This window comes from Cryphonectria parasitica (genome assembly GCF_011745365.1).
Source record: "Cryphonectria parasitica EP155 unplaced genomic scaffold M406scaffold_7, whole genome shotgun sequence".
Taxonomy (NCBI): domain Eukaryota; kingdom Fungi; phylum Ascomycota; class Sordariomycetes; order Diaporthales; family Cryphonectriaceae; genus Cryphonectria; species Cryphonectria parasitica.
The window spans coordinates 1,770,398-1,796,527 of record NW_024468915.1 but is presented as its reverse complement, the minus strand read 5'-3'; the positions used below and the strand labels follow the sequence as shown (position 1 = coordinate 1,796,527).

The following is a 26,130-nucleotide window of genomic DNA, read 5'->3' as shown; positions in this document are numbered from 1 at the left end:
CAAACCATGTTGATATCTGAATACACTAGTCTTGGAGACAGCCTCATGTTCGACTTTTCAGTGATGTCGTGTCTGCAGAAGCAACAGGCCACGAGTGTCAAAGGGGTTGGGACAGTGTAAAGCCGGGTTACCAAAATCTTTTTTCAGCCCAAGAAGGTGCAGATTGGCAGGCGGTATTCTTGAGATAGAGTTGTGTTAAGACTTTGTTGATAGGAAGACCAGAAAAGCAATACCAGAAAGGAAAATGAAGACAAAGAATCTTTAGGGGGGGGGGGGGTGGGTTGCGTGGATGATGACTTACTGTCCAGTGTCCAATACCTTCTCTTGACGCCCTCCCACTCGCCCTTCCCGGCCTCCTCCAGCCCTTGGAGGTCCACATCAATCTCTTGCCAATCGACGTCCATACCTGCATCCGTGAGATGCAACTCAACGACCTTCGTATAGACGTCGTAGCATATTCTCCTATCCGCGCCCAAACCATTGAAAAAACCAAACACGCCATCTGCTTCCAGCAAGCCGGGGACATACTCAGTAAAGAACTTCCTCAGCTGACTATAAGCTTCGCCAAAGGTATCAAAATACACGGCGTCGTAAATCTCGCCCCGCTCCAATAATACGGGCACAATGTCCTGCCAGCGTCCCTTATGAACCTTGTACGCGCCCTCCTCAGGTCCGCTGGCCTCCCAATTTGCCCCGAATGTCGACTCTGGCTCGTCAAGATGTGCCAGGACCTCCTCGTGCGCTTCGATAATGTGGTGTCTTGCGGGCTTCGTGTCAGCGAACATGCTGTCGATAATCCCCATTCCGAAGCCAATATTCAGAATCCTCTTCCCGGGTGCGTGCTCGGGAATCAGCGCATCCACGCTCCGCCGCATAATGTCCGTCTCCCAGGCCATCATCACGCCATTGCCGTCGTCGTCCACAAGCTTTCCATCGGAGTACGTGAGTTTCGACCGCAGATACTTCTCGCTCTTGACCTCGCTCTCGGTGCCGTTCTCTGGCGGACTGAACGTCGGTTCTGCCGGCTCTGCTACCTCCTCTTGGACATCCATCTCCTCTTCTGCCTGTGCGAAGTCCGCAGCGAGCTGGTTCGCAGCCACCAGGTCCGGAGCATCCTCGCCATCTTCGAGCTCGGGGTTCATGCCGGCTGTATCGACCTCGACATGCGCGGGCTCCTCGTCCTCGGCCATGTCCTCGTCGTCGGCCTCAGAGCCGGAGCTGAGCTCCTGGTACCCGTCGAGCAGGCCAAACAGCATCTCGGCGCGCATTCCGGCCTCAACGCAGAGTGTATACAAAGCCGTCTGCCCTAGACGGTATGCGACGCAACCGGGTGTCTCGTTGTGGTCGTCCACATCGTTCCAGATACCGCCCCAGAGGAGCAGCTCACTGACGGTGGCCTTAGCCTGCTCGAGGGCAGCCTCGTCCGAAGGTGTGCTCGTGGCAGGACCGCACGACCGGATCGCGGCGTGCAGTGGGGTCTCGCCCGTCGTGGGGTCCTGGACGCTCGCCTTGCCTGGTTTGTCGAGGAGCTTACTAACTGCGGCGACATCGTGGTCCCATGCTGCTTGGAGGATCTCCGAGGTGGAAGGAGGGCAGGAGGAGGTTATGCGCGCGGCTTGGGAGTCGTCGATGGGTTGAGAGGAGGAGGGCATGGTGTAGAGTGGGTCTCAAGGTTTCCTTTTTCCCCTTTTCCACCAATTGTCATGAAAGGAGATTGTCTGGATGATTCTTGAGGCCAAGTAGCACGGCCTAGGAGCTCTTGTATCTCAGACCTTAGAGCGTGGCACGCGACAAGGAAAAGTGATGCCCGAATGCCCCTCCAAAAATTAGTTGCCTGCCGCTGGGAAGGTCCAAAATGAATGTACTGTACTGCAAAGCTTCTGGGATGCATGGCCGCTGGCAGCTTGACCAATTGGCCAATTACAAGCATCCATTGAGACAACGTGGGATGTTCAGGTGGGGAACAGAAGGCCAAGAAGGCAGGGGCTACTGCGGTACAGAGTACTGTATTATGCTAGCGTTGCTTCTATGTCGTAGCGGGGTGGAGTCACTAAGATATCGTAACAGAGCAGGCTCGTTCATCATGATGTTTCTGTCGGCTGCCATCTTTTCTTAATTGCAAGCCCGTGACACAATTTACTATCGCAGAACATACTCCAGAGTCTTGTCTTTTCTCTTGTTACTGTTGTTCCCGTATCTGCGTATCTGTATGGTCTCAAAGCTGTCAGCTTATCCTTCCTCTGGTAAGCACTCTTTGTCTCACCTCACTTGGCCTTTTCTCTCCTGAATGCAGCCTATCGGCATTGCCTTGGTCTGATAATGTTCTTCCCACTCACTCACATTCACATATCTCATAACGATGAAGTTAGATTTCAATGCTGATCAACTGGCTGAAGATCTCAGCACTGGCATAAGGCTAGGCATCTCATACCTCCTCCCAGCAGTCCAAACCAGTCAAGGCCGTATTCGCGCACTGCTCCGGCAGTCGTAGCCGTCATGAAGTTCGGCGAGCAGCTGCGCTCTTCTGCCATCAAAGAGTATCAATGGTACTATATAGACTATGAAGGGCTGAAGGTCGACCTTAAAAAGGCTTCTGGCCCCATCGTCTCGTCCAAAGGACAGGTCGGAACCACCACCGATGGCGCCTCTGCATCGCGCTCGCAGGCGAAGGCCAGCTCGAAACGAGAATGGACAGAGGATGACGAGAGCCGTTTCGTGTACCGCCTTGAATCGGAACTCGAAAAGGTCTACCAAAAACAGCAGCTCAAGACCATCGAGATCACACGCCGTCTCCAAACCAGCGAGCGCGATGTCAACGATATTGTCGCCAGACTGAACGAGCGGCAGCCTGACAGGGATGGCCCGTCCGAGGAGGAGTTCCTAGTCCTGGAGGAGGACCTCAGCGACATTATCGCCGACGTCAACGACCTGGCCAAGTTTGTCCAGCTGAATTACACCGGCTTCTACAAGATTATGAAGAAGCACGACAAGATGACTGGGTGGCACATCCGGCCTGTCTTCGAGGCGCGCATGAAGGCGAAGCCGTTCTTCAAGGACAACCACGAGGAGTTGCTGGTGAAGCTGTCCGACCTCTACAACATCGTTCGCACCAGGGGCAATCCAGTGAAAGGTGACAGTGCCTCCGGCGGTAGCCAGGGTAACTTCATCCGTAATACGACAAAGTACTGGGTGCATCCGGACAATGTCACCGAGTTGAAGCTCATCATCCTGAAGCACCTGCCAGTCTTGGTCTTCAATGCGGCGAAGGAGTTCGAGACGGATGACACGGCTATTACCTCCATCTACTACGACAACCCCGACGTTTGGGACTTGTATGAGGGCCGGCTCAAGAAGACCGAAGGAGCGGAAGCGATCCGCCTGCGGTGGTATGGCAGCATGGAGACCGACAAGATTTTTGTGGAGAGAAAAACGCATCGAGAGGACTGGACAGGGGAGAAGTCCGTCAAGGAACGATTCGACATCAGGGAGAAGCATGTGAACTCCTACATGAAGGGTGAGATGCTCCCCGCTGCCATCATCGACAAGCAAAGAAAGACTGGCAAGAAGCCAAAGGCAGACTACGACAAGGCCGAGAAATTGGCCCAGGAGATCCAGTGGGAGGTTCTCAAGAAGGGGTACGAGCCGGTATGCCGAAGCTTTTACCACCGCACTGCCTTTCAGTTCCCAGGCGATCTCAGAGTCCGCATCTCGCTGGACACAGACTTGACCTTGATCCGGGAAGACAATCTCGACGGCCGCAAGAGAAGCGGTGATAACTGGCGCCGTATGGACATCGGCGTGGATTATCCCTTCTCCCAGCTGCCACCAGAAGACATCTGCCGATTTCCGTATGCCGTATTGGAGGTGAAGATTCAGACTCAAGCAGGCCAACAGACTCCTGAATGGGTGCGACAGCTAGTCTCGAGCCACCTCGTCGAGGCTGTTCCCAAGTTCTCCAAGTTCATCCACGGATGCGCCGTTCTGTTCCCCGACCGCATCAATCTGCTACCCTTTTGGATGCCCCAGATGGACGTTGACATCCGCAAGCCCGTTACCCATAGTTTTGGCATCCAGCGGAGCTCTCATTCTGGTACCACTGGCACATCGGAGGATGAGGACGATGACGAGGACGACTCGGATGAGGAGGACACCAGAACCACACGTCGACACGAGATCAACGGCCTTCTCGCTCCATCGAATGGTTCACAGGCAGAGACGAGCGCCCACGGAGCAGCAGTTGCTCATAGGTTGCGCCAAGCGCAGAACGATGGGGCAGTCGATCTTGAGGACCAGACACGGATGTTACCCCCCGCTCATCAAGACGATGCATACGTGCTGTACGAGTCCGATGAGGAGGAAGAAGAAGAGGACAGACTGGAGGAGGCCAGGAGAGTCGGCGGGCTGACGTACTTTACGACACTCGTATCGACCAAGGCGAAGACTGCCGGTCGTGGCATCGCTTCCAAGCTAGGGCACGCAGTGGCGACGATGAGATCAGGTAGTGAGATTCCCGCACATGAGCGAACACTGGCTTTGTACGGCACGACGCAGGTGCAGAATAAGAGGTTCGAGGCGCCAAAGGGAAAGAAGATCTACGTTCCTGTCCGCGTGGAGCCGAAGGTGTACTTTGCTGCTGAAAGAACGTTTTTGAGTTGGGTGTGTATCTCCTTCTCTCTCTCCGTTTTGCTTGCTTTCTTTTTTCCTTAGTTACTATCCAACCACCTTGATCTGTATATGCTGATTCTAGTCAACCGCAGCTCGAATTTTCCATCTATATCGGCACCATCGCGACCACCCTTCTCAACTTCGGCAGCAAGCCCAGCAGGATCTCCTTCATCGTGTCTGGTGTCTTCACTCTTGTCGCTATACTCTGCCTATGCTACTCGATGGGCACTTACATCTACAGGAGCCGCTCTATCCGAGCTCGAAAGGCAGCCAAGTTCTACGACTACTGGGGTCCAACATTTTTGTGTAGTGCCTTGGTTGTTGCCGTTGCGCTGAACTTTGGGTTTGAAGGGCACGAAAGGGAGTGGTGGTAAGCGGTGACGGCTCGAGGGAGAGGGGCCCGAGACAGAAAGACGCGATGACCCTGTTTTAATCGGCAAGCGACTGTATACATATGCATCCTTGAGGATCTGCGTTGGCATAATGAGCTGGTCTTCATCATAAATGGACCCTGGCCCTAGCGGACATTGTAAGAATTGCTACTACATACCACTTTTGCATTCCTTTGTCATCAATTTAAAGCTTGCGTGGATCGAATTTTATTATAAGGCTATTGTGTTTTTGGATCCATTGCATGGTTGTTGAACCATATTTCCAATTGGCCAAGCCTTGCTAACCCAAAAGCCAGCCAGTCCTACCAGGTAACACTCAATCACGATATCGAGTTCCCTCTCTCGCTGCACACCCATCTCGAACGCCAATCGAGTTATTTAGCAACCTCCTCTTTTGTTTTTTTAATTCATGTTGCCCATGATGTTGTCTGCCAGCCACTTGATGGTGGCACCGGCGGCAGTGGTGAGAGCGCCACCAATAACCTTGAGAGCGACCTTATTCCCATCTGCGAGATGGATCAGGAGAGCCGCGTTGCGGGGACCCTCCCCGCTGCCGATGGCATTCTTATAGAGTTCGAAGAACTCGTCGGGATCGACCTCGTTGAGGCCGTCGAGGTTGTCCATCGCATCCGTCATGATGGGGTCCGAGGTCTCAGTTTTGATGACGGGACGGTACCCGTGACCGTTGGCCATGTGGCTATTGGTGGTCTGGAGAAGGTCAGAAAGTGAATGAGGACATGATGTAGGTTCAAGAAACGAGTGTTGGAAAGGGGGAGGGGGGTTATTTGTCATGCATATGAGGTGGTGATGGTGTGTATGCATGAGGGGGCCGGTGATGGGTTGCAAAATCAGAGGGACAGTCAGCAACGGAGGGCAAGAGGGGCGTTGAAACACGGTTACCTTGGCCAAAGTGACCATCGACACCTGTGTCTTCTTCCCCAACACACAACGGTAGAAGAGGCGCTTGGCCTTGGGGACTTTGGCCTTGTAAGCCTTGATGGAGGCTTTGGCGGCGCCCTTGAGGTCGTCCCGGGGGATGGGAACGTAAGCTTGGTCAAGCTTGCCTGTGCTCGACTTTACGAGCATGTAGATGTAAGCCTGTTCGTTGACCAAGGTGGTGGTGGCCTCGACGAGGGAGTATCCGGCCATGTTGGTGGTGGTGGTGTTATATTGGGAGGAGATGGGTGGCAGGCGAGTTGGTACTGGCGGTGGCAGGTGAAGCTGGCTGGTGATGGGGCGTTCCTTTTTTCCTGGAGTCTGACGGAACGGAACGGGGAAAATATGGACGTCATGTTAACTTTAAATACCGTGTAATAAGAAAAATACGAATATGCAGAAAAACAAAAATTACATATCCAACTAATGTGCGTGGCAAGTAAGCGTAGAGGTTAGTGTGTTACAGAGGTCACCCCCTCCGGGTACGGTAGAGGCAAATGTTGGGTGTGAGATGGATCATCGCAAATGATGGCGAAAAAAGAGCGGGAAAAAAGAAAACAAAGTAAGGTGGAAGAAACAATTTGGATCTGTTCAGCTGAGCAGGAACATATCAAATATTTATGAAGCAGCTGGGAGGTTCAGCTACTGCCAAGGCATGTATCACCTTGCCCTGCATGCAGTCAGTGGTCGGGTTACAGTAGGGCTGAGATGGGTGCTGCCGAGAGACATGATGGCTGCGGGGTACTTATCGGCACGGGTACTGTACCTGGCAGGGTGCCCACGCAGAGGATGCTATTTCACTGATTATTTGGTCAAAAACACTCCCCATGCAAGAAACACTTCTTTGGAATACATCTTCTGGGGGGAATGCTGGGTTGAGCTGGTGAAAAAGAAAGGAACAGATCGATGTATTCCTAGTATGTCCCCACTGTTAATCGGGGTCTCCAGCAGAACAGAGGGCCCCAGCTCTTAACGAGGCTGCGAGGGTCGCAGCGGCGGCTCTACCCGTTTGGTACCTTGGCTAGCTGGGGTTCTGCCAAGTTTACGTCACATTGGCCAAGTTTTATTTTCCGTGCGAGGATATTACTCACTGGCCGACAATTGCCCATGTACCATAGTACTCGGTACTGTTGCAGTATGTTAAGCAAATATTTTAAGCATATTTGTTTATTTTACGAACCCCTCAGTATTCTCTAGCACAAGCAGAAGTATCTCAAGATAGCTTGTTTGCAATACAGCGATACTCTTCGTTCTATCACGTCTCATCTTGTACACTGTTTCTACAGAGTAAGACTTGTTGACCTATCCGGTCCAGTATTAACAACAAGTGCCCATCGTGTTGTGCCTGCTTGCACCTCATGTGCTCAGCACCTGTCCAGGTCTCAAGGAAAAGGCGATGATTGACACGTAGAATGATCGAATTGGCAAGAGTTCGATACGTAAAATGAGCCCCGGTAGTTGAGGATACCTGCCGCATCAGCAGATACACACCCTACTTCGAATTGTAAGCACTCAATTTAGCTCAGGACAGTGGGGCACTGATTGGCCATGCTGGGGCTCTGGGGTCTTGTGGAGGAGGATCTGGGGGCCCTCTGGGGTTTCTGGGTTTCTGGGGTCGTAGAGCTCCGGAAATCTGTAAGTCTGTCAATACAGAGAAAGCACGATGACTGTTGAGGCGCAGACATCTGCGCAGACAGCTGAGCGCTAAAACGGTTGAATATGACAGGAATAAGTCCTCTCATTATTCTCTTTGTTTCTTCCCTTCAGCACTCCTCAGTCAAAGCTTTCGAGTCTACATTCCTCTTTAAACATTCGTCCTACCTTCAAACAACGGATAATGTTAACCCCCTGAACCTGGGGCACGGATGAGTTACATAGTAGTACTCCATGCGGGGAGCCGCTTTGACAATGGAACGACGGGAGCAACCCTCGCTATTCGAGCTCGCAGGCGCAACGGCATCCCTGCTTTCACTGTAAGACCTGAGCCTCCTTCCTTCCTCATCCTCGTGAAACTTTGCTACACGAGCCACCTGCGCACAGCGAGCTAATCCAACCTACACAAATTTTACAGTATCCCCAAAAGATTTCCTTCCCCCAAGACGGCAGCCGCTCAGAAAAGGCTGAGGGGCCCGTCAACAAGAGTATCGAGGCGAAACCGTGTCCGAGTGGAGCCGAGTGGGACTGGTACGATGTAAGTCCTACGGGGCGTATTGGCCTGCAGCAGCTGCTATAGAGAGAAACATTCTGATTTCCTCTTTTTTTGTACAGAATCTCGACACCGATCGGTTGATCAACTTTTTCGCTATTTATCGCCTAGTTACTCGATCGCAATCTCCCAGTTTGTACAGCGAGGATGGCTCCATCGCGACAGAACCCCAGACCGGGCCCGGGCTGAATGTTCATGTCCACGTCCATCATGACAGCTCGAGCCCCATACGGGCAAAGCCATCATTTGAGTCGACAGACACCCTCTCAAGCGACTCGTTCCCACCACGACCAAACGCGGCATGGGCACTAGGCCAAGACCGAAGGGCGGAGGTTATGGAACAATTGGCGTTGTATACTTCAAGCCTAAAGCTTTCCGCCTCCCAAGAAGCCGCCTCTGGGGTTCCTACTGTACAAAGTGCCGCCGACACCCTCTCGGAATGCGAAGCAGAGTCGCCCCTCTTCTCTTCCATCCGCCGGGTGCTATCAGCAGATCCTTCGTACTCGGCCGAAGCCATCATCTCTGCCATCAAGGAGCAGAGTGCTGATGAAAGTCGTCTTCTGTCATCTGCCAACCAGCTCGTCGATGACCATCCCATCAGCAACGAGTTGAGTTCTCCTCGTGAGGTTCCATCTGGCCAGCAATCCACGTCGAAAAAGAGGAGTGCTGGGCAGACTGGGCGTCAGTCTTCGTCAGCAAACAAGAAGAGCAAGACCTCTGTACCCCCGAATGGTGACGACGACGGCGACGGAGCTGGAGACGACGGCAGCGGATCCGGGGGCGGGGGCAGAGACGACAAGGACAACCGTGGTGACCGAAACAGCGGACAACAAGCCTCGAGACCCGAAGTTTCTCAAGGTTGGAAATGCCCATACTGCCATAGGTATGGAGATATCACCTTTCAGATGAAGTTCAGGAGTTGTGGGCGTCCTGGCTTCCGCGGCCGCGATGATTTCTGGTGAGATCAAATGCCGACGTGCAAACGGACATTCTTGATTATTCTGACCATCATACCAGGACGCACCTATGGAAGACTCATTCCCCTGAGGCGAAGCCACAAGACCGTGAGGACTTGGCGAGGTACTACATGGATCAGAAGCAACAGGACGATCTCAAGCTTTTGATGATCAATACCAAGCGCGTTGCCCAATCTGATAGGGTCAGATGGTTAAAGGTCCAGTTGGATCTTTACCGAAAAGTCTGGGCCATTCTCTTTCCCGAAAGCAAACACATTCCAGATTCACCTTGTAGGTCTTCATTATTGTTGTTGTTGTTATCCTTGTCGTCGCCATCGTCTTCGTCATTCTTTTTTCTTTCTTTCTTCTTCTTCTTCTTCTTCTTCTTCTCCTTCTCTCCTCTCCTCCCTCTTTCTCGCCCTTTTCTAGATCACTTCCTGGATCAAACGAGATGCTTACTTCTGTGATTAGTTCATGTGAAGTACGATAAGCTTAGGGAACACTGCCTCACAGTCGTCAAGACACTGATGGAGGTCGATGTTGCACAATCAACGGAAGCTGCTTCTGCTGGAAAGGATGACTACCGTCTATCGCGCCAAAAAGTTGAACAGATGCTCGTCATTGCCTTGCACGTCGGACTTGACGCCCATCCTGGTGCCGCCGAAGTCTTTGGTGGCCATATCCCGGAACAGCGAGAAGTCACTGCAACCAACCGGCCCAGCCAGGCAACTGAACAACCTGCAAATGCGCAGCAGATCTTGGAGAATCCTCTGAAAGATCCAGCTGTAGCTCGTGGTGACGATGAGATCGCAGCTCCACCAGTGAATCCTCCAGAAAGGAGACGGGAAGCAGCGAGTCTACAACAACAAGAACTCCCGGCGCAAGCTGGGTCCGTTGCACAAACGGGCCCACCAATGGGACGGTACAAAACTCAAGTGCCCTTGTACAACAATGGAGAGAACAAGATTGTTATCCAGATGAAGCCCAAGGGCCCTCCTGAACCTGATCAACGGCAGGGCTCGCTGCTATCGGCGCAACTTCAAATCATTGCACCTTTGGCATTTGAGCCCAAGATTACCGCGCCAAAACCCAGCTGGACACGCGAAATACTGAATCCGACTCCGCCGCCCAGCATGACGGTCAATCAGGGCGGCATCGCCATCCCTCCGACCGCTTCTGCCGCTATCCCTCCGCCTCGAGAGCAGCAACTGTTGCACAATCCAAATCAGAATATTGAGCGTGGCAACGATGGCCTTGAGAACGTTGATCACGATTGTGAGATCGTGTTTGAGGATTTGGAGAACCAATATACTGACGAAATTAACATGAATATGAATTCGGAGGAGTGGACCAAATGGTTTACTTGATGGATTTTGGTCCGCTGAAATGAATGGATTGCCAGCACCACGAACAATTTCGATGGCTGATATAAGACTCATAGCCGAAACACAAATCTTGTGTGTCTGTCTTGAGCACCATGGTCATTAGTAATGTACTCCAGCATGCCAGAAACCATACAATCCTTCCGCAGACCTGTCTTTTGCTGCCATCATCTGGAAATGCGCATCCCTCATGCCTCGCAGCAACGTTTCAAATGCCGGCTTTGAAGATCTTGTCTACAGCCTCATCTACACCCTTCACAACAATCGTCGGTTTCAAGTCCACCTTTGCATCCCCGGCCTCACTGATCACCTCCCCAAGGCGGTCCACCCACCCCGTGCCTTGACGATCCACCCACACAGCCCTCAGCCCCGCAGCCCTCGCCCCAACGACGTCGAACGGATTCGCGCTGACGAGCCACACGGCCGCCTGTGCCCTGTAGTCGCCTCCGCCGGCGCCCACCTCGCGCTGTAGGTGCTCGTAGGCATCACGGTGGGGCTTGTACCTCCCCGCGCCGTCCGTAGACACCAGCTTCGCGAACAAGGGCTTTGCGCCCTGGGCGCTCGCGTCCGGGTGGAACAGCTTCAGGGTAGGACTCGCGGCGACCGACGCGCTCAGCATGGCGGCGGTGCCGTTGGAAAAAATGAGGGCCTCGGCGTCGCCGGCTGCGGTCCTCTCCTGCAGGGTCTTGAGGCCCGGGAGCACGTCTGTGAAGCACACGAGGCCGTCGTAGGCACGCATGAGCTCGTCGGCCTTGGCGTCTGGGATGTGCAGGCCCGCCTCGTTGACGGCGTGGACGAGGGCGGCGCGGGTGATCTTGTCGAAGGGGATGTGGGGGACCTCGGGGGTGGACGGCTCCTGCATCGAGGTGAGGCGCCAGGTGTACTCCAGCTGGTACTGGCGCCACTTGGTGGCGATTTGGTCGGCCTTGTCGGCTCCGAAGTGGTGGGCTAGGTCATCTGAGATGGAGGAGGTGGAGAGGAGCGTGCCGTAGAGGTCGAAGGCTATGGTGATCTTGGGCGCCATGGCGGCTGGGAGGGAGATGAGCCAGTAGTGAGTGTGGTTTTGATGGTCTTGTTTCACCAAGAAAAGGGTTGACGAGGGCCTGGCCTTGTCCTTTACATTCAGCTTTCTTACTAAGACTAGAGATGGAGAGCATAGAATGATGTACGTCCCGTCAAGCATGCAAGGTAAGTTGAGGAGGGGGCCTCATGCGGGGTGACGCAATGAGGGGCATCAGACTAAGATGAACCTAATTGACAGAGTAAAAATTATGCTTCATTCCCACACTTTCGATTACATTTTGAAGAGCGACAGCCCGAAGCTCATATAGGTGCAGGAAATTGCCAGGAGAAGGCGGTTGTTCCCGTCAGCCACAGCACAGCCTTCACAGTGGTCTGTTCCCGACCCTGCATGAACGGGAATTGTAGCTATGACTCCTAGATAGTGCCTGTAATTAAGAGGAAGTTGACAGGCCGAATCATACGCGAAAGAAGAAGAGAGAGCAAGAGAAGAGAGGGCTAGTATTTTTGGGATTTTCAGGACTTTCCAGAAAACACCGAACCGAATTTTCTGTTGTGGCAGTCCAATCGCCATCAAAGTCAGGGCTGATAATTAGATAATCCTTGTGCAAGGCTACGAAGGCATTCCTAGGTATCTCAGCCTTGCGGCTGCCGATCAGACCGACTCCAGGCCTCACTATAACTACCTCCCCATTCCTAGCCCAAGGAAGAGTCCCTAGTTTTTTAAGCGTTGATGTCCCATATGTCCTTATTACTCTAGGTCCCCAGAAAAACAAAACAAATCGATAAGGCCATGCGCTACCAAGCTCTTAATAAATGTTGGAGATACAAATATGAAGCTTCCACTCCATGGCAACACGACAGTTGTCTTTGCCACTCCAGTGGCCATGTCTGTGGACCATTTGCTTGTGGACAGGGCACCTGGTATCTATAAGCCTACCAGTGGATTTGTTGGTCAAACTCTAAATCGAAACTTGCGTATCAAACCCCGATCCAGACCTCGCAACATTGATTCAAGGTAGCAGACCTTGCTTGGTGATGGATGCGTTATTTGTGCCCTCTAATGAAAAGGAAGGTCCGCTGGAACTCAGCTTCTCAGAACCTTGCCTATATTTGCGTCGAGTCAGAATCAGCAGCCAGCCTAGCATAGAAATGAATTAATGGGTAGTTCTCAGTCTCGTGCTGATCGAGATTCGTTGATGTTACTTGCTGCGCAGATGAGCGATACAGCAATTTTGCGATCCCCTATTGCGAGTGCATGTGAATAAAGTATTTTCATCATTGCTTCAAGTAAGTAAGTAAGTAATTAAGTAGACTTGGGTATACCACATGGATACTTACTCATCAGCCCGAAGTTGACGTGAACATGATAGTTATCAGGTTTGCAACGAGAATTAGAAACGATGTTTTCATACCTCGTATATATGACGAATTGGCAACGCATATTCCCATTTAATTTCCGAGACGTGGATCTTGATATGGAATCAAATCAGAAGGATTCTACGCGCCAAGTCGTCTGCGAGGCACCATACAGTGGAGTCGAAGAGGCAATTCGAGAATAGGTCAACTCAAAAATAGACAAACGATCAAAGATGGAGAGACAAGTGCTGACCGATTGTTGCATGCCTGGCGAGGTTCTGCGGTGAAGAGCTTGATTAGGGAAAGTGGACGATTACAACTGCTCCAGTTGGGCAACGATTAGGCCAACCTTCCATGCTAAGCTCAGCCGCGACAATGGAATCATTACTAAGGATATGTTTAAGTTATAGCATTGACCGCCGTAACCGCCCTTTCCCCATGAAGGCTCCATATAATAAGTTAAGTACCTGAGGAAGGCAGCTGCTCCGTTGAGAACGTAACTTCCTCCTGGTAGATATCAACACCTTTGAAACACATTGATTTTAGCCCTTTTCGCCCACATTTTGACCGCGGCTCATTCATTCATTCACCTGCTCCTCAGTCGCTAGAAGTAATGGCCACCGTCGTGAAGCCCATCGCCACCGAATTCGGCCACTCTCTGCCACCCGAGGGCCCGCATACAATCACCATCCACGGTCCAGGCTGGCAGACGGCCCTCGGCATACGAGATGGCGACCCAGCCATTTTTGCAAGGTTGAAGTCGATATACCCACGCTTCTTCCCTTTCAGCTGCGCGCGGCAGGTGAGTTCGCCCAAACGGATTGATAGTCACTGAAAGTCATTCTGGTGAAACTGGGCTAAATCATCAACTTAGTTGTCCGTCGCCCTAGCCCAGAAATTGGGCGCCGACCCTAGCCAGGATGGTGTCCTCATGTTCACCGACCCAGAGACCTTCGCCTTGCACAGGGCGTACAGCACGTCACATCACCGTAAGCAGCACAAGCTGGCCGAGGGTGACCTCTCCTTTCGCGTGGTCGATGTGCACGGAGTCCGGCTTTATTGCGTCGTGTACCCCCTGCCCAAGATGCCCGGCACCATCGGCATCTGGCAAAACGTCGGGAACGGCCTCTCCTCCAGGGCATCCGAAGAGCTTCTTGGGTACGTGGGCGGGGCCGATTTCAGCATCGTGGAGTGGTCGGGGGAGGACCTCAGTGATGTCCCGCCGGCGTCGTACCTCCCCGAGTGCGAGGCCCATGGCGCGCTGCGGAAGCGCATCCGAGACTTACTGCACCGTGCGCCGGTGGATTCAGCGGCTGTCAAGGTTGCTGATGGGGATGTGTATCTATACCCGACAGGCATGGCGGCCATCTGGAGGCTGAACCAAATCCTCGTGCAGCGAGACGCGGGAACGATTCTCGTGCTGGGGTCTGTTTTCCACAACACCTTTCATATGTTTGAGGAGACGACCAGTGGGATGAAGCACTTTGGTGCTTGTGATGCCAAAAGCGGAGTCATGGACAAGGTTGAAGAGTATCTCGAAGCGCACTACAAGGCCGGCAAGACGGTCAGTTATGTCTTCGTCGAGTTTCCTTCTAACCCAATCCTCGTGAGCGCTGACCTGAAGAAACTCCATCAAATAGTAAGTCTCCATCTGTTGTTTTTGTCTCCCCACTGTCATGAGAGTAGTGGCGCCTCTGACATTCTCTCCAGGCCGGCAAATACCGCTTTCCCGTCGTCATAGACGACACCATCAGCTCCTTCGTCAACGTTGACGTGCTCCCCGTGGCCGACCTACTCATGACAAGCCTCACCAAATCCTTCTCCGGCTACGCAGATGTGATGGGCGGATCTGTGGTCCTTAACCCGCTCTCGCCCTTTTACCAGCAGATTAAGCCCTCCTTCACAGCAAACTTCCACAACGAGCTCTTTGCAGGCGACGCAGAACGGCTCCTCTCTAACAGCGAGGACTACATTCCCCGGTCTACCATCCTCAATCGAAACGCCGTCGTCATGGCTGAGTTTTTAGCCACCGAGGCCGCTCGCCCGGGTTCACCCATCAAGGCAGTGTTGTACCCCAGCACGAGCGACACGAAAACTAATTACGAGGCGTTCATGCGCCCCGCCACGCCGGACTTCGCACCCGGCTATGGTTGTCTGCTATCCGTCGACTTCAAGACGCTCCCGGCGGCGAAAGCCTTCTACGACAACCTCTCCGTGCACCAGGGCCCGCACCTCGGCGCACACAAGACCTTAGCGGTCCCGATGAACGCCTTGGTGTGGGGCAAGGATCCAGAGCAGACCGTATACCATGCAGCGTATGGGGCTGGTGAGGAGCAGGTGCGCATCAGTGTTGGTCTGGAGGACGCAGAAGAGTTGGTGGCCGTCGTAAAGGCGGCGCTAGAGAAAGCGACGGAGGTTTATAATGGTGGTGCATCAGAGGGAGTGCAAATCAACGCTGATGAGGCGATTGCTGGTGGTGAGAAGACGGGAGCCAGTGAAGCTGATGTGGAGGTGGCCGCCAAGGGAACGAGTGCGAATTTTGATTAGCACTGGAGGTTGGATTGAGCACGTCCTGAGCATAGTTGTCGCATATAGCATTGCAAGCGTCTCATTAATTTCATTCTTCACGTCCTCGTGCGCAGTAATAATAGCCATGCCAGAGACAAGCAGTTCACACAACCCAAACGCCCAGTCTCGAACAAGCCAATCAACAACTCAAATGTACATCTTGAGAGACAAAACTACACATCATCAAAGGCTTACACAATCGCAGTCACCCGCCGCACGCTCTTTCTCGCGCCTTCACCAGTCACCGTGATAGATCCGTCCATCTCGAGCGCCCTCATACACTCTGCAAACTCACTCGGCTCCACCGGCACGCCGGCGTTCTCGCCAAGCTTCCTGCTGACCTCTGCGTACTTGACCGCCTGGCCGCCCGCCGTGAGCTCATCGAGCAGCTTGAGCACGGCACCCTTCATGTCCTCCCTGCGCTTCCTCTCCGCCGCGCTGGTGCCCTCCGTGAGGAGCGACATGTCGATGCGGCCCTGGGCGTCGGTGGCAGCTGTCTTCAGCGCGGACTTGATCAGCCGCACCGCCTCCTGGACATCCTCGCGGGTGACCTCTGTGGACAGGCGCATCTTGGCATGACCCTCAGCCAGCCGGATCATGGACTCGAGCTGTCGGGTGGTGGCCGTGATGCGCTTCTCTGCAGAGCGCACATCCTGGCCCAGCTTGCGCATCTCGACGTACGCGTCGACGAGTTCGCGTGCGGCGGGTTGCGAGATGGTGGGGTGGATGTTGGCACGAGCGTAGGAGATGTAAGAGGTGAGGAACTCGACAGGCTAGGTAGGTAGGTTTGGTCAGTGACCAGGATCAAGCGTCAGGATTATTGTGAAGAAAACTCACGAGAATGTCATTATCGGTCTGGGCGGAATGAGGAGTGTCCTCCAGATACATAGACAACAGATGCTTTGCCAGACGTCTGTCGGTCTTCTCCTCGACACGATCCAGGATGAGGTATACGAGATCGAAACGTGACAACAGCGTAGGGGGAAGATCAATATTCTGAGGCACAGGCAGGTCGGGGTTGTACCGACTGCCAATCGGGTTGGCCGACGCCAGGATACTTGTCCGAGCATTCAACGTCGTGATGATGCCCGCCTTGGCCACCGACACTGTCTGCTGCTCCATAACTTCGTGAAGCACCGAGCGAGTAGATTCAGACATCTTGTCAAACTCGTCAATGCAGCAGATACCGCCATCGGATAAGACCAGTGCGCCCGACTCGAGCACAAGCTGACGGGTCTCGGGATCGCGAGTGACATATGCCGTGAGACCGACAGCTGAGGAGCCCTTGCCACTGGTGTATACGCCACGAGGGGCAATGCGGTGGATATAGGATAGAATCTGAGATTTTGAGGTGGACGGGTCACCGCAGAGCAGGATGTTGATGTCGCCACGGTACTTGGGGCTGCCGCCCTTCTCGAAGCTCTTGTTGGTGCCACCGAACAGTTGAAGAAGGATTCCCTTCTTTACGTCGTCCATCTCATAGACCGAGGGTGCGAGCGACCGCGCCAGTAGCTCGTAGATATCCTCACGAGCTCCTGTCTCACGGATCTTCTCCTCCTCTTCTGGGCTGACCTTGCGGGTCTCGTCCATTCCAGGTGTGTCGACCTGGATCTCGTCGTCATCTTCGGTATCAAGAGTCGACGCATCTGCGCCCATCCTCTTGCGGTCCACTTTCTGCACATGTAGAACATCGACATACGTCTTGTAGATGCTCTTGACGGTTCTCTGCCGAGGGTTTACCCGGACTGGGCTGACCCTGAAGATTCCAGTAATCTGTACCCTGTCACCAGCCTTGCAGAAATCTACGAGGTCATCGTATACACAGATCGACACAGAGTGAGGCGTCTGGCCTGGAGGTACTGCGTCTGGGGTCTCCTGCAACTTGATGACCTGTTTGTCTGCAAAGGTGCAGCGGTTATGAATGATCTGCATCGAGTTCTTGGCCCCACAGCGGGCACGAGGGCACTCAGTCGGCTCTCGTATCTTGCCGCGGTCCAGAGTGACGAGGACACCATGACTGCAGACGCTGCACTTGAAGAATGCATCTTTCATGTCCGGAATGACGGGCGTGGTCCTTATGACGAGACCCTTGATCTGGATCATTTTGTCCATATCTGAGGGGTTCAGTTCTCTTAGATTCGTGGTCTTGTCCATGCCGAAGGGGCGCACCACGTAGATAGTGTCGGCAACCTGGTCCTCGAGAGTGATCTCGCGTTGAGGTGCTGGTCTCGGCGTTGACGGCTCCTCAGGTCTGTCCGAGCTGGGGATGGCAGGCTCAGAGCTCTGCGAAGGCGCTGGGGCAGAGCCACTCTGTCGTTGCTTGGTCGATTCGTTTCTTGCGATCTCGATCATGAGGTCGTGGACCGCCTGATCCATGATGGGCACCAGTTCCTGAGGATATGACTGGAGCTGATGCCACATCTTTTGAGTAGGCGGGTAGGCACTGAGGTCCCGAACATCCAGGTAGAGCTTCTTCGTGCCAAGAGCCAACATCGTCTCGAGGACTTCCCAGTAAGGCTTCGTCTGAGCCTCGGGGGCATTTGCAACCTCATCAGGCTTCTTGTCGAAGATCAGGCGGTATTGCGTCTTGAAGTTTCGCAGGAAATCCTTGAAGCACACAAAGGTATCATCGATAGAGATGGTGGTTCCCCAGACCAGGCTCTGGCTCTGCCCGCCGAGCGCATCAGCGTCTGAGGTTCCCGGGTTGATGTTGGAGAATGTAGCAGCATCCGAGAGGGGAGCGTCCTGGACCACCCTTCCATCGGATCCTAGAACGATGCGACGCGGCGGGATAGGTGTTCGATTCGAGTGTTCGGAGTGGATATCACCACGTCTAGACCGAGGCTGTCTCCGAGAAGAGTCCACAAAGAGACCACTGCTTTCACTTCGCAGGTCTGTCTGTGGGTGAGCACCGGGACTGGAGCTGGGATCGTAGCGGACAGGAGAGGACTCTGCATAATTGGTCAGACCCAGAACTTCTAGATGGATGCTACATATTTGAAAGCCTTACCGCCAATAGCCAGACCACTCGCTCTTGGTGTGCGATTGCCATCATTTACGGATTGGGTCTCCGTCTGCTGGCGCAGAGGCGAGCTCGGGGCAGCACCATTGTTGGTACTCTGAGAATTGCTCATCTGTCGCAGAGGAGAGGACGGTGCAGGGTTCGTGCTTCCGTTGGCGGGCGACGACGACTCATAGAACATGGGGCTGGAGGCGAGCTGCGAGGCTCGAGTTCGACGCGGGGTCTGCGAGGCATCTTGAGGGGCCGGTGCTGGGCTGCTCCTTGCTTGGGAACTGCGTGTTGATCGTCTCGCAGGAGAAGACATTTTGAAGAAATTGCTGTTGCTAGTTTGTATCAAGAAAGGACCAACGACGCAACGGAAAAGTTCCAAAAAGGCTGAGTGGAGGGGTTGATGTGATGAGGAAGAGGGTGGATTCAAAATACCTTGAACTAGGCTCAATTTCATTTACGCGTGTCAATTTACGCGACGAGCTTCAGGCGCGAAGCATGTCGCGAATCCCTGCAAGACTTAAAGTGATTTTGCACTAGCCACATAATGCACCGCCACATTCAGAACAAGGGCCCCTGGCTCTCTTGCCGGTCTTGACACGGAGCCCTTCCGTTGACGTTCGGCGAGCTGTGAGATGCGCCTGCGAGCTTGCAAGTCGACATTCCCACCCTTTGTGCCCCTCAATTCTATATCGTACTGCTCTCCAACGTCGCGACGTCACAAAGCAGTCAAGATGGCTCCAGGAATGTCCCTCTACTCGGTCAATGCCATCCTCATTCTCTCAACTGTGAGGAAACCTTCTCCTACCCAGTCCCTGTCCGACCATGCACCACGATGGCTTCCATTGATGTTGGCGGTTGCGACGGCTTGGTTCCCTCGCTTCTTGTTTCATGAGCTGACCCAGATCTAGGAGGATGGATCGAGATTATACGCGAAAGTGAGCCACCACCTCTCCGGCCCTCGAAGACACCCAGCAGGACTATGCAGTTGAACTTCCATGGCGGTCTACCCACGATACAAGCTTACACGTCTTCCAGTATTACGACTCTCCACACCATGCTACCCTCCCAGCAGGGCAGAGTGCACGTACGTCAGCTTGAAAGACCTTGAATATTCTGATGAAGCGCGCAGACTGACGTTGCGCACAGCGGCATCGAACAACCCATATCCCGACGTGAAGTCACAAAAGGCATTCGAGAAGGCACTCCTCGAGAAGACGGCGAAACAGACCGGAGACATCTTGCTGTTCGATGGACGAATGTAGGCTTTTCCCCTCTGGGAATTGGTATACCTGTGTACGAAAGTGGAAACTGACAAGCACTCTCCGTCTGTTCTCTTTTAGTGTTCTCTACAAATCCGAGAGCGACGTGATGCTCTACCTCGTCGGCAGTGTCGAGGAGAACGAAGTCCTGCTCTACAACGCCATCCTCGCCCTGCGCGACTCCCTGCACCTCCTCTTCAAGGCCTCGGTCGACAAGCGCACCATCATCGAGAGCTACGACCTCGTGTCCCTGGCCGTGGACGAGATTGTCGACGACGGCATCATCCTCGAGACAGACCCCACTATCATCGTCCAGCGCGTGAGCAAGGCGCCCACACAGGACGTCGACCTGCGCCGGATCGATCCCTTCAGCGAGCAGGGCGTCAACCATCTGGCGCAGCTGGGCAAGAGCAAGTTGTCAGACTGGTTGCGGCAGGGATTGTAAAGAGCATTTGGTTGGCGGGCGGGATGTGGCAGTAAGAGGGGTCGGCAAGGTCCTGCAATGGGAACCACGGGCTGGGCGTCTAGTTTTCTAGAAAAGGAGTACTGGGGACACATATTGCTTTCTGAAAATCGAATTGTGCTTCAAGGATCAAGATCTCTTTCGTTGATTTGTTTGAACAGAGCAGCAGGCTCTCTAATCCAGGTCCAAACCGGGACCGGACCCTGCTGCATTTGGATGCGTCTTGTCTATCCAGTCTCTATGCTCTAATTTCCGACGCTGCCTTGCGCAGACGGTTCATGACCGCTGCTGCTATATCCTCTCCATCCTCAACGCCCTCGACGTAGATGACATCTGCGCCCTTTCTGTCCAGCTCCCTGAGAGCCGAGAAGAGCCCTTGGGCGACCAGTTTTGTGTCCTGCCCCAGACCGATGTCCAGAATCTCTACCCCGTCTATGACGGACCTAGAGATCTCGTAGCCCAGATCCGTGTTCCCATTGACCGCCGCGTCTTCCACAACGGCCTCTTCTCGAGCAGCCTCATCTCCTGGTAGCTTCTGCCACTTCAACGTCCTGATGATACCAACAACCCCACCCCTCTCGTCTCGTCTCCCCTTCACCTCAACCAGCACGTCGTCCGCACTGCCCTTTCCACCCTTGGCCTCAAAAAGAACCACCTTCGCCCTCGGGCTATAATGCTTATACTTCATCCCCGGCGCCCGAGGCCCCGGCCCACCCCCTTCCTTCTTGCCCCCCTCCTCGCTCTCATCCCGATACCCCTTCACCACCCCTTCCCACCCAGGAACCCCCCGCAGCTCCTCCAGGCTGACCCCACCAGGCCGCAGCACCACAGGCGGCTCGCACAGCCCGTCGACCACGGTGCTCTCGACGCCCACGCCACAGCTGCCCCCGTCGAGGATGAGCTCGACGCGCCCGTCCAGGTCGTCCAGCACGTGCGACGCCGCTGTGGGCGACGGCTTGGTGCTCGCGTTGGCAGAGGGCGCGGCGAGCGGGGCGTCGGCGAGACGGATGAGGGTGCGTGCCAGGGGGGAGGCGGGCATGCGCGCGCCAAAGGTCGGGAGGCCGGCTGTTACTTCTGGGGCGAGCGAGCCGGGGACAGGGCTGCGGAGGAGGATGGTCAGAGGCCCGGGCCAGAAGCGCTTGACTAGCTCTCTGTAGATCTCCGGGATGATCTCCTCCTCCTCCTCCTCCTCCTCCTCCTCCTCCTCCTCCTCCTTTCCAATACCGTTCGTGCCGTTTACGGTGGCGGTGTCGTCATGGTGTTTCTGCTGCTGCTTCTCCTCCTTTGGCCTGAGCAGGCCTCGCAGCATAGCCAGATCACACACGTGCACAATCAGCGGGTTATCCGACGGCCTCCCTTTGGCGGCATAGATACCCTTCACAGCGGTACTGCGCGTGGCGTCTGCGCCCAGACCGTACACCGTCTCTGTCGGAAAAGCCACGGGAATATCGCTCTCGCGCAGAAGGCGGGCGGCTTCGTGGAGGGGTGCGAGGGTGGCCTGGGCGGAGGGCGAGGTGGAGATGGCCCAGGTGTCGAGAGGGTTGGCGGAAGAGGAGGAGGAGGAAGAGACGAAGTGGCCTGGTTCAGGGCCTGGAGGGACTTTGAGTATCCGTGTCTTCATCGTTATGGTGGTTTTGGTTGTAGTGTGAACTTGGTATTGGTGGGAGAATTTCAAGAGTGGTGATGGGAATGAGGCTGCAGCTTTTGAGCCTGTACTGATGAAAGGCTTTACAGCTACACGGTGGATGAGACGATAAGTATGGTAGAATGAAGCCAACTTGATTGAAAAAAATGTCGTGTAAAGGTATAGTTATTCGACAAATTTTATCCTCTTGTAAATAAATTCAGCCGAAACAAGTGGTTCAAAATGTTGATTGTCGATGTTGATATTGACTAGGAGAAAATCTCAAGTTGAGTCATTCCTTCATTGAGACTAAGCAATTTTCAACGGCTCAGCCTGGGGGCGGGTGAGCCAAGTGGCGACCAGTAAAGCTCACCAGCGGGCCACATCTTCAACCTCCTTTTCTTCTTTTTTCTTCTTCTTTTCTTCCTCCTCTCTTTGTTTCTTTTCTCATAAGTGTTGTAAATTATTTCTCAATTTCAACAACTGTTCTGTAGACTTCACCCCAAATGATTATGAGGGTTGTATTATCTCATCAAATATGCCAAATGCGCACTCCCAAGTTGCCCTGTTGAACTTTCGCTCTTCTCGGCCTTTGCTAAAGCATAAACGCCGGCGTCTCGTCTCATCCATCGCGCTATCATATTGTACAATAGATTGGTGAAGTTTTCCAGACGTAGCCTCCATCCCATAAAAACTGTACCAGATATCTGCAAACCCATCATCCATCTCTCAGTTGCACCATTCCGTGGCCGCGTCGAAACAGATTTCCTACCCACCCATTTATTCCCTTTCGCCCAAAGCCCAATATCTATTCAAAATAAGACAAGGACAAAAAAACAAAAAAACGAAGGATTGTATGCCTATATCCAAGTATCCCTTATCCAAAGGCCTCTCGCTGCCCGTTCTGCATCTCCTGGATGATGGAGCTCCTCCCTGACCTCCTGACAGGTAGCTCCTGGACGTATTCCCCTGTGAACTTGAGGTGGCCTGTCATCCCCTCCAAAAGCCGGAGAAACTCGTCTCTCATCAGCTGCCCACCCTCTCCCATCATAACCCTCTCAGACGGCGGCCCAGGCAGCGGCGGCATCGCCCGCCCATCCGCAGCCTGGTAGAACGAGTTCATAGACGAAGTAGACGGCGTCCGTCTGCTTGATGTGGTGGTATACTCAGTCTCGCTCATTCCATTGAGGCTGTTGTCCCTATAGTGGGACGAGGAGGAGCGGCTCCCGATTGTGGGCCCCAGCATCATCCCGTCCCCGGCGTCCTCGCCTCCAGCGTAGAGAAAAGCATCATCGATGAATGCGTCAGTTGTGCTCAACTTTCGGCCTCGTGCCCGATCATCTGGAAAGCTCGGCGGCGCTCGCTGATTCATGATTGCACCACCTAGATTGGAGTCATCCGAGACGTAGATGGATGGTTCGCGGTTGGACGAGGGCATCGAGATGTATGAAGTGTGTCTTTCGAGGTCGAATGCGCTGCCTACCTCGGATACTGCGTCCGAGTTGGCTGTTGAGGGACGTGGGATGTCACTCGACATGACCGGGTCTGGAAGACTTTCATCCAGGTCGATCAGGCTGCCCATCGAGATGCGGTTGTCCTGCTGGGAGATAGTGCGCGGAACCATAAGATTATTGCTACTGTAGTCCTGTGAGAAGCCGACAGGCTCCGTCGCGTGGTGTTGCAGAGGCGGGCGAGCAGATCCCGGATGACTACTGCCATCTTCGTGAAAGGGGAAGCGGGACATCTCGGGGTTGGCAGAAGCCGGCATCATGACGGGGAACTTCCACTCCTGCGTCTTTCTGCTGTTCGACGCGATGACCGTCTCCGGATCGCTGTTCGGCTGTCTGGCATAGTCCTCGCCTCCGAATTCGTAATCACGCGATCGTCGTGGGCCAGCCTTGATGGTCTCCATGTCAACAAATTTCGACAGGCGGCCGCCGTGGAGCGACGCATCAAGATCGATCAGAGACTCTCTCACTGTCGCGTTGTGTGAGTCGTCCCGCAGGGGTAAGTCCGAAGCTGGTGGTAGCATAGGCCTCCCGTAGTAGACCCGGGCGTTCTCTTCATAGTTCGATATTGTGTTGGGGTCAAACACTTTTTCCAGTGGCGCCCTTATGACCGGAAGGTTTGGTGGTGGCCGTCGCCGCTTGGGTTTGAATGCTTGAGGAGTAGGCTCTCCGAGATCTGTGAGGTCCACCTGAGAACCATATACATCGTAAACAGCTTGTGCGTCTGTATTACTCATGACGGACTGGTCGAAATCGACAGTCGAGCTGAAATTCCATTCATCGTTTGCCATTGCGGTGGAAGCCAATTCGGAATCGAAGGGCCCTTGGGCGCCTCCTAACGCGAACAACGACTTCCGGCTACCGCCTTGCGATTCCCACACCCTGAAAGCCTTTACCAGCATGGCTAATGATGAAGTTGGATGCGTGCTCTCCGTATTGAACAGGTAGGGATGGTGCTGAACTTCCTCGATGATAGGTCTCTTGGTCGGATCCTCCACCAGACAGAAGGACACAAGGTCTTTGAGTTTTTCTGAGTACTTGTCTCCTTGGAGCGTTGGAGTGTGCTGTTTGAGATAGCTGCCCAGTTGTGTGACATCGATTCCTGCCATAACGTTTGGTGGTAGACCGGAGGCGATTTCGAAAACCATAGATCCGAAGGCCCAGATATCAACCTCGACTCCGTAAGACGTCGACGTGTCAAAGAGCTCTGGAGCCATCCAGTGTGGTGTCCCTATGAAGGTAGACCGCTTGTCGAATCTGGTCTCTATCACGCCCGACACGCCAAAGTCACAAAGCTGGACCCCACCGGCTTCTGTGATGAGCACGTTGGCACACTTGATATCACGGTGTATAATACCAGCCTTGTGGACCCAGAAGATGGCCTCGGCGACTTCCCGCAGGATCGGGATGATCCATTTCTCCTGAAGACCTCCCGGTGCTGTCGGCTTCATCAACGTGGCCACGCTACCGCCAGCGCAATACTCGCACACCATCCACATGGACTGCCCCACAGGTAGAGCGTCGAGGACATGGTTGATGTTCTTTGCGCCGCCCTCGCTAAGCAATTTGAGGGCGTTGACCTCCTTGAGGAACTCCGAGTACGTGTCGGCGAGTTTGGGATTCAGGGTATCAGACTCTTCGATGTCGATGATCTTGACCGCAACGACCCGGCTCGTCTGCCCATCCAATGCCTTGTAGACCCGGCCGAAGCTCCCCTTGCCGATTAGCTCCCGTAGCAGGTATGGAGGGACTTCTTGCCCGGCCTTGTTGCACTCCTCTTGGACCACGACTTGCATCTTCTTTGCATCCTCGATGGCCTTTTGCCGCGTGACCGAAAAGTCGGCGGCGTATGTGGAGAGGTGTGCCATGACAACAGCAGGCGCCCACGGAAGCTTCGGAACCAGACAAAAGCTCAGACCCAGTCGCGGCTTGATCCCGAGGTCGTCAAAGCCAATCGTCCTCTAGTCTGATTTGCTGACGATTTCACTCAGCAAGAGGCTCTGGTCCCGGATGGTGTCATGAATTGTAGCGCAGATAGTGAGATAGCTTCCCACAAGGACGAATCTCATGTGGGTCAATCTCTTGCGAGACAGGCTTCTTATAGTGATAAGAGGGAAAAGGCAAAGTAGAGATATGAGACTCGGAGCAAGAAGAAGAGAGACTATCGTCGAGCAGTATTACAAAATGAAATTCCAATTAGGGACATTGGAGACCCTTAGTGCTCTTAAGAGTCCCGTTCGCTTTTGCCTCATGAAGTTGTCAGCGAAGCGATCATGGCAGGCATCCTGCTGGATGAAGTCGAAGCACACCGACATACAGGCCTTCATGAGACTTACAGAGTTGGCCTGTCAGAGTTATGCACTGCAAAAGACCTCAGATGTCTTCGTCAACCTCGGTTTACGTTGTGAAGGTGACGTTTATGGCTTATCGAGGTGGGCCTTTGTCGTAAGGCTGGAGGGGGACTCGCAAACGCCAACTCCACCAACTCTTCCGGTTCATGCGAGCCCAGATCGAGCCAGCAGAGCCTTATTGTGATCGAGAAATTTGTGCGAACCTCCCTATTATAACTATGTTGTGCATGGGTGCTTCGTTGAGGATGGCAATGTGAGATGTGGAGGTTTTGAAGGTGAGGTCGAGGAAGGAGTCAGAAAGAGAGAGATGTCATGTTGGAGTGCACATCTTTGGTCGTCTCTTGAGACGATGCAGGGTCCCAAAGGAAAGCAAAAACAGGGCTACAAGATTAGGCGAGGACGCGGCTTCAGGGGATGGGAAGGAGGGG

The 26,130-nt window shown here is 53.8% G+C and overlaps 11 protein-coding genes across 11 annotated transcripts; 4 read left to right on the top strand and 7 right to left on the bottom strand.

The window, feature by feature from the left end:
• Positions 1–143: 143 nt before the first annotated feature.
• On the bottom strand, positions 144–1,689 carry M406DRAFT_92969 (uncharacterized protein; the record flags this gene model as incomplete). The annotated part of the gene is made up of 3 exons (XM_040926236.1): positions 1,101–1,689; positions 302–1,025; positions 144–178 (listed from the first exon to the last, which is right to left on the bottom strand). Exons 1-3 carry the CDS (start codon positions 1,650–1,652, stop codon positions 144–146), a joined length of 1,311 nt encoding a protein of 436 aa, XP_040773561.1. The 5' UTR covers positions 1,653–1,689.
• Positions 1,690–2,496: 807 nt separating this feature from the next.
• M406DRAFT_280718 (SPX-domain-containing protein) lies at positions 2,497–5,260 on the top strand (the record flags this gene model as incomplete). Its single annotated transcript, XM_040918416.1, has 3 exons — positions 2,497–2,604; positions 2,665–4,656; positions 4,758–5,260. 3 exons carry the CDS (start codon positions 2,497–2,499, stop codon positions 5,037–5,039), a joined length of 2,382 nt encoding a protein of 793 aa, XP_040773560.1. The 3' UTR covers positions 5,040–5,260.
• Positions 5,261–5,459: 199 nt separating this feature from the next.
• Positions 5,460–6,206, bottom strand: M406DRAFT_72571 (uncharacterized protein; the record flags this gene model as incomplete). The annotated part of the gene is made up of 2 exons (XM_040925548.1): positions 5,460–5,765; positions 5,958–6,206. 2 exons carry the CDS (start codon positions 6,204–6,206, stop codon positions 5,460–5,462), a joined length of 555 nt encoding a protein of 184 aa, XP_040773559.1.
• Positions 6,207–7,541: 1,335 nt separating this feature from the next.
• Positions 7,542–10,470, top strand: M406DRAFT_332954 (uncharacterized protein; the record flags this gene model as incomplete). The annotated part of the gene is made up of 6 exons (XM_040920798.1): positions 7,542–7,628; positions 8,065–8,184; positions 8,262–9,157; positions 9,217–9,446; positions 9,627–10,394; positions 10,448–10,470. 6 exons carry the CDS (start codon positions 7,542–7,544, stop codon positions 10,468–10,470), a joined length of 2,124 nt encoding a protein of 707 aa, XP_040773558.1.
• A 64-nt stretch (positions 10,471–10,534) lies between these two features.
• Positions 10,535–11,669, bottom strand: M406DRAFT_323617 (haloacid dehalogenase). Its single transcript, XM_040919790.1, has one exon. It carries the CDS (start codon positions 11,559–11,561, stop codon positions 10,746–10,748), a length of 816 nt encoding a protein of 271 aa, XP_040773557.1. The 5' UTR covers positions 11,562–11,669; the 3' UTR covers positions 10,535–10,745.
• A 1,860-nt stretch (positions 11,670–13,529) lies between these two features.
• M406DRAFT_332952 (PLP-dependent transferase) lies at positions 13,530–15,305 on the top strand (the record flags this gene model as incomplete). The annotated part of the gene is made up of 4 exons (XM_040920797.1): positions 13,530–13,718; positions 13,791–14,555; positions 14,627–15,253; positions 15,285–15,305. 4 exons carry the CDS (start codon positions 13,530–13,532, stop codon positions 15,303–15,305), a joined length of 1,602 nt encoding a protein of 533 aa, XP_040773556.1.
• Positions 15,306–15,493: 188 nt separating this feature from the next.
• Positions 15,494–18,807, bottom strand: M406DRAFT_280714 (cell division control protein 54). The gene is made up of 3 exons (XM_040918415.1): positions 18,495–18,807; positions 16,322–18,435; positions 15,494–16,257 (listed from the first exon to the last, which is right to left on the bottom strand). Exons 1-3 carry the CDS (start codon positions 18,685–18,687, stop codon positions 15,676–15,678), a joined length of 2,889 nt encoding a protein of 962 aa, XP_040773555.1. The 5' UTR covers positions 18,688–18,807; the 3' UTR covers positions 15,494–15,675.
• Positions 18,808–19,153: 346 nt separating this feature from the next.
• Positions 19,154–20,347, top strand: M406DRAFT_357515 (snare-like protein). Its single transcript, XM_040923699.1, has 5 exons — positions 19,154–19,282; positions 19,406–19,432; positions 19,533–19,581; positions 19,644–19,755; positions 19,838–20,347. The coding sequence occupies exons 1-5, from the start codon at positions 19,229–19,231 to the stop codon at positions 20,199–20,201; spliced, it is 606 nt and encodes a 201-aa protein (XP_040773554.1). The 5' UTR covers positions 19,154–19,228; the 3' UTR covers positions 20,202–20,347.
• Positions 20,343–21,840, bottom strand: M406DRAFT_294303 (translation factor; the record flags this gene model as incomplete). The annotated part of the gene is made up of 2 exons (XM_040919129.1): positions 20,343–21,399; positions 21,460–21,840. The coding sequence occupies 2 exons, from the start codon at positions 21,838–21,840 to the stop codon at positions 20,458–20,460; spliced, it is 1,323 nt and encodes a 440-aa protein (XP_040773553.1). The 3' UTR covers positions 20,343–20,457.
• Positions 21,841–22,301: 461 nt separating this feature from the next.
• Positions 22,302–23,079, bottom strand: M406DRAFT_357514 (uncharacterized protein). The gene has a single exon (XM_040923698.1). It carries the CDS (start codon positions 23,021–23,023, stop codon positions 22,721–22,723), a length of 303 nt encoding a protein of 100 aa, XP_040773552.1. The 5' UTR covers positions 23,024–23,079; the 3' UTR covers positions 22,302–22,720.
• A 151-nt stretch (positions 23,080–23,230) lies between these two features.
• M406DRAFT_216398 (kinase-like protein) lies at positions 23,231–25,219 on the bottom strand (the record flags this gene model as incomplete). The annotated part of the gene is made up of 1 exon (XM_040915487.1): positions 23,231–25,219. A coding segment is annotated over one exon (1,989 nt), but the record flags the coding sequence as incomplete, so codon positions are not given.
• Between the last annotated feature and the right edge of the window lie 911 nt (positions 25,220–26,130).

Bases quoted from the DNA above. Each gene is read 5' to 3' on its own strand.
- M406DRAFT_323617 (XM_040919790.1), bottom strand. From the start codon at position 11,561: ATGGCGCCCAAGATCACCATAGCCTTCGACCTCTACGGCACGCTCCTC.
- M406DRAFT_280714 (XM_040918415.1), bottom strand. From the start codon at position 18,687: ATGTTCTATGAGTCGTCGTCGCCCGCCAACGGAAGCACGAACCCTGCA. The intron at 18,436-18,494 runs GTAAGGCTTTCA...CCAATTATGCAG, and splicing joins GAGTGGTCTGGCTATTGGCG to AGTCCTCTCCTGTCCGCTAC. The intron at 16,258-16,321 runs GTGAGTTTTCTT...CTACCTACCTAG, and splicing joins AGACCGATAATGACATTCTC to CCTGTCGAGTTCCTCACCTC.
- M406DRAFT_357515 (XM_040923699.1), top strand. From the start codon at position 19,229: ATGGCTCCAGGAATGTCCCTCTACTCGGTCAATGCCATCCTCATTCTC. The intron at 19,283-19,405 runs GTGAGGAAACCT...ACCCAGATCTAG, and splicing joins CCATCCTCATTCTCTCAACT to GAGGATGGATCGAGATTATA. The intron at 19,582-19,643 runs GTACGTCAGCTT...CGTTGCGCACAG, and splicing joins CCCAGCAGGGCAGAGTGCAC to CGGCATCGAACAACCCATAT.
- M406DRAFT_357514 (XM_040923698.1), bottom strand. From the start codon at position 23,023: ATGAGCGAGACTGAGTATACCACCACATCAAGCAGACGGACGCCGTCT.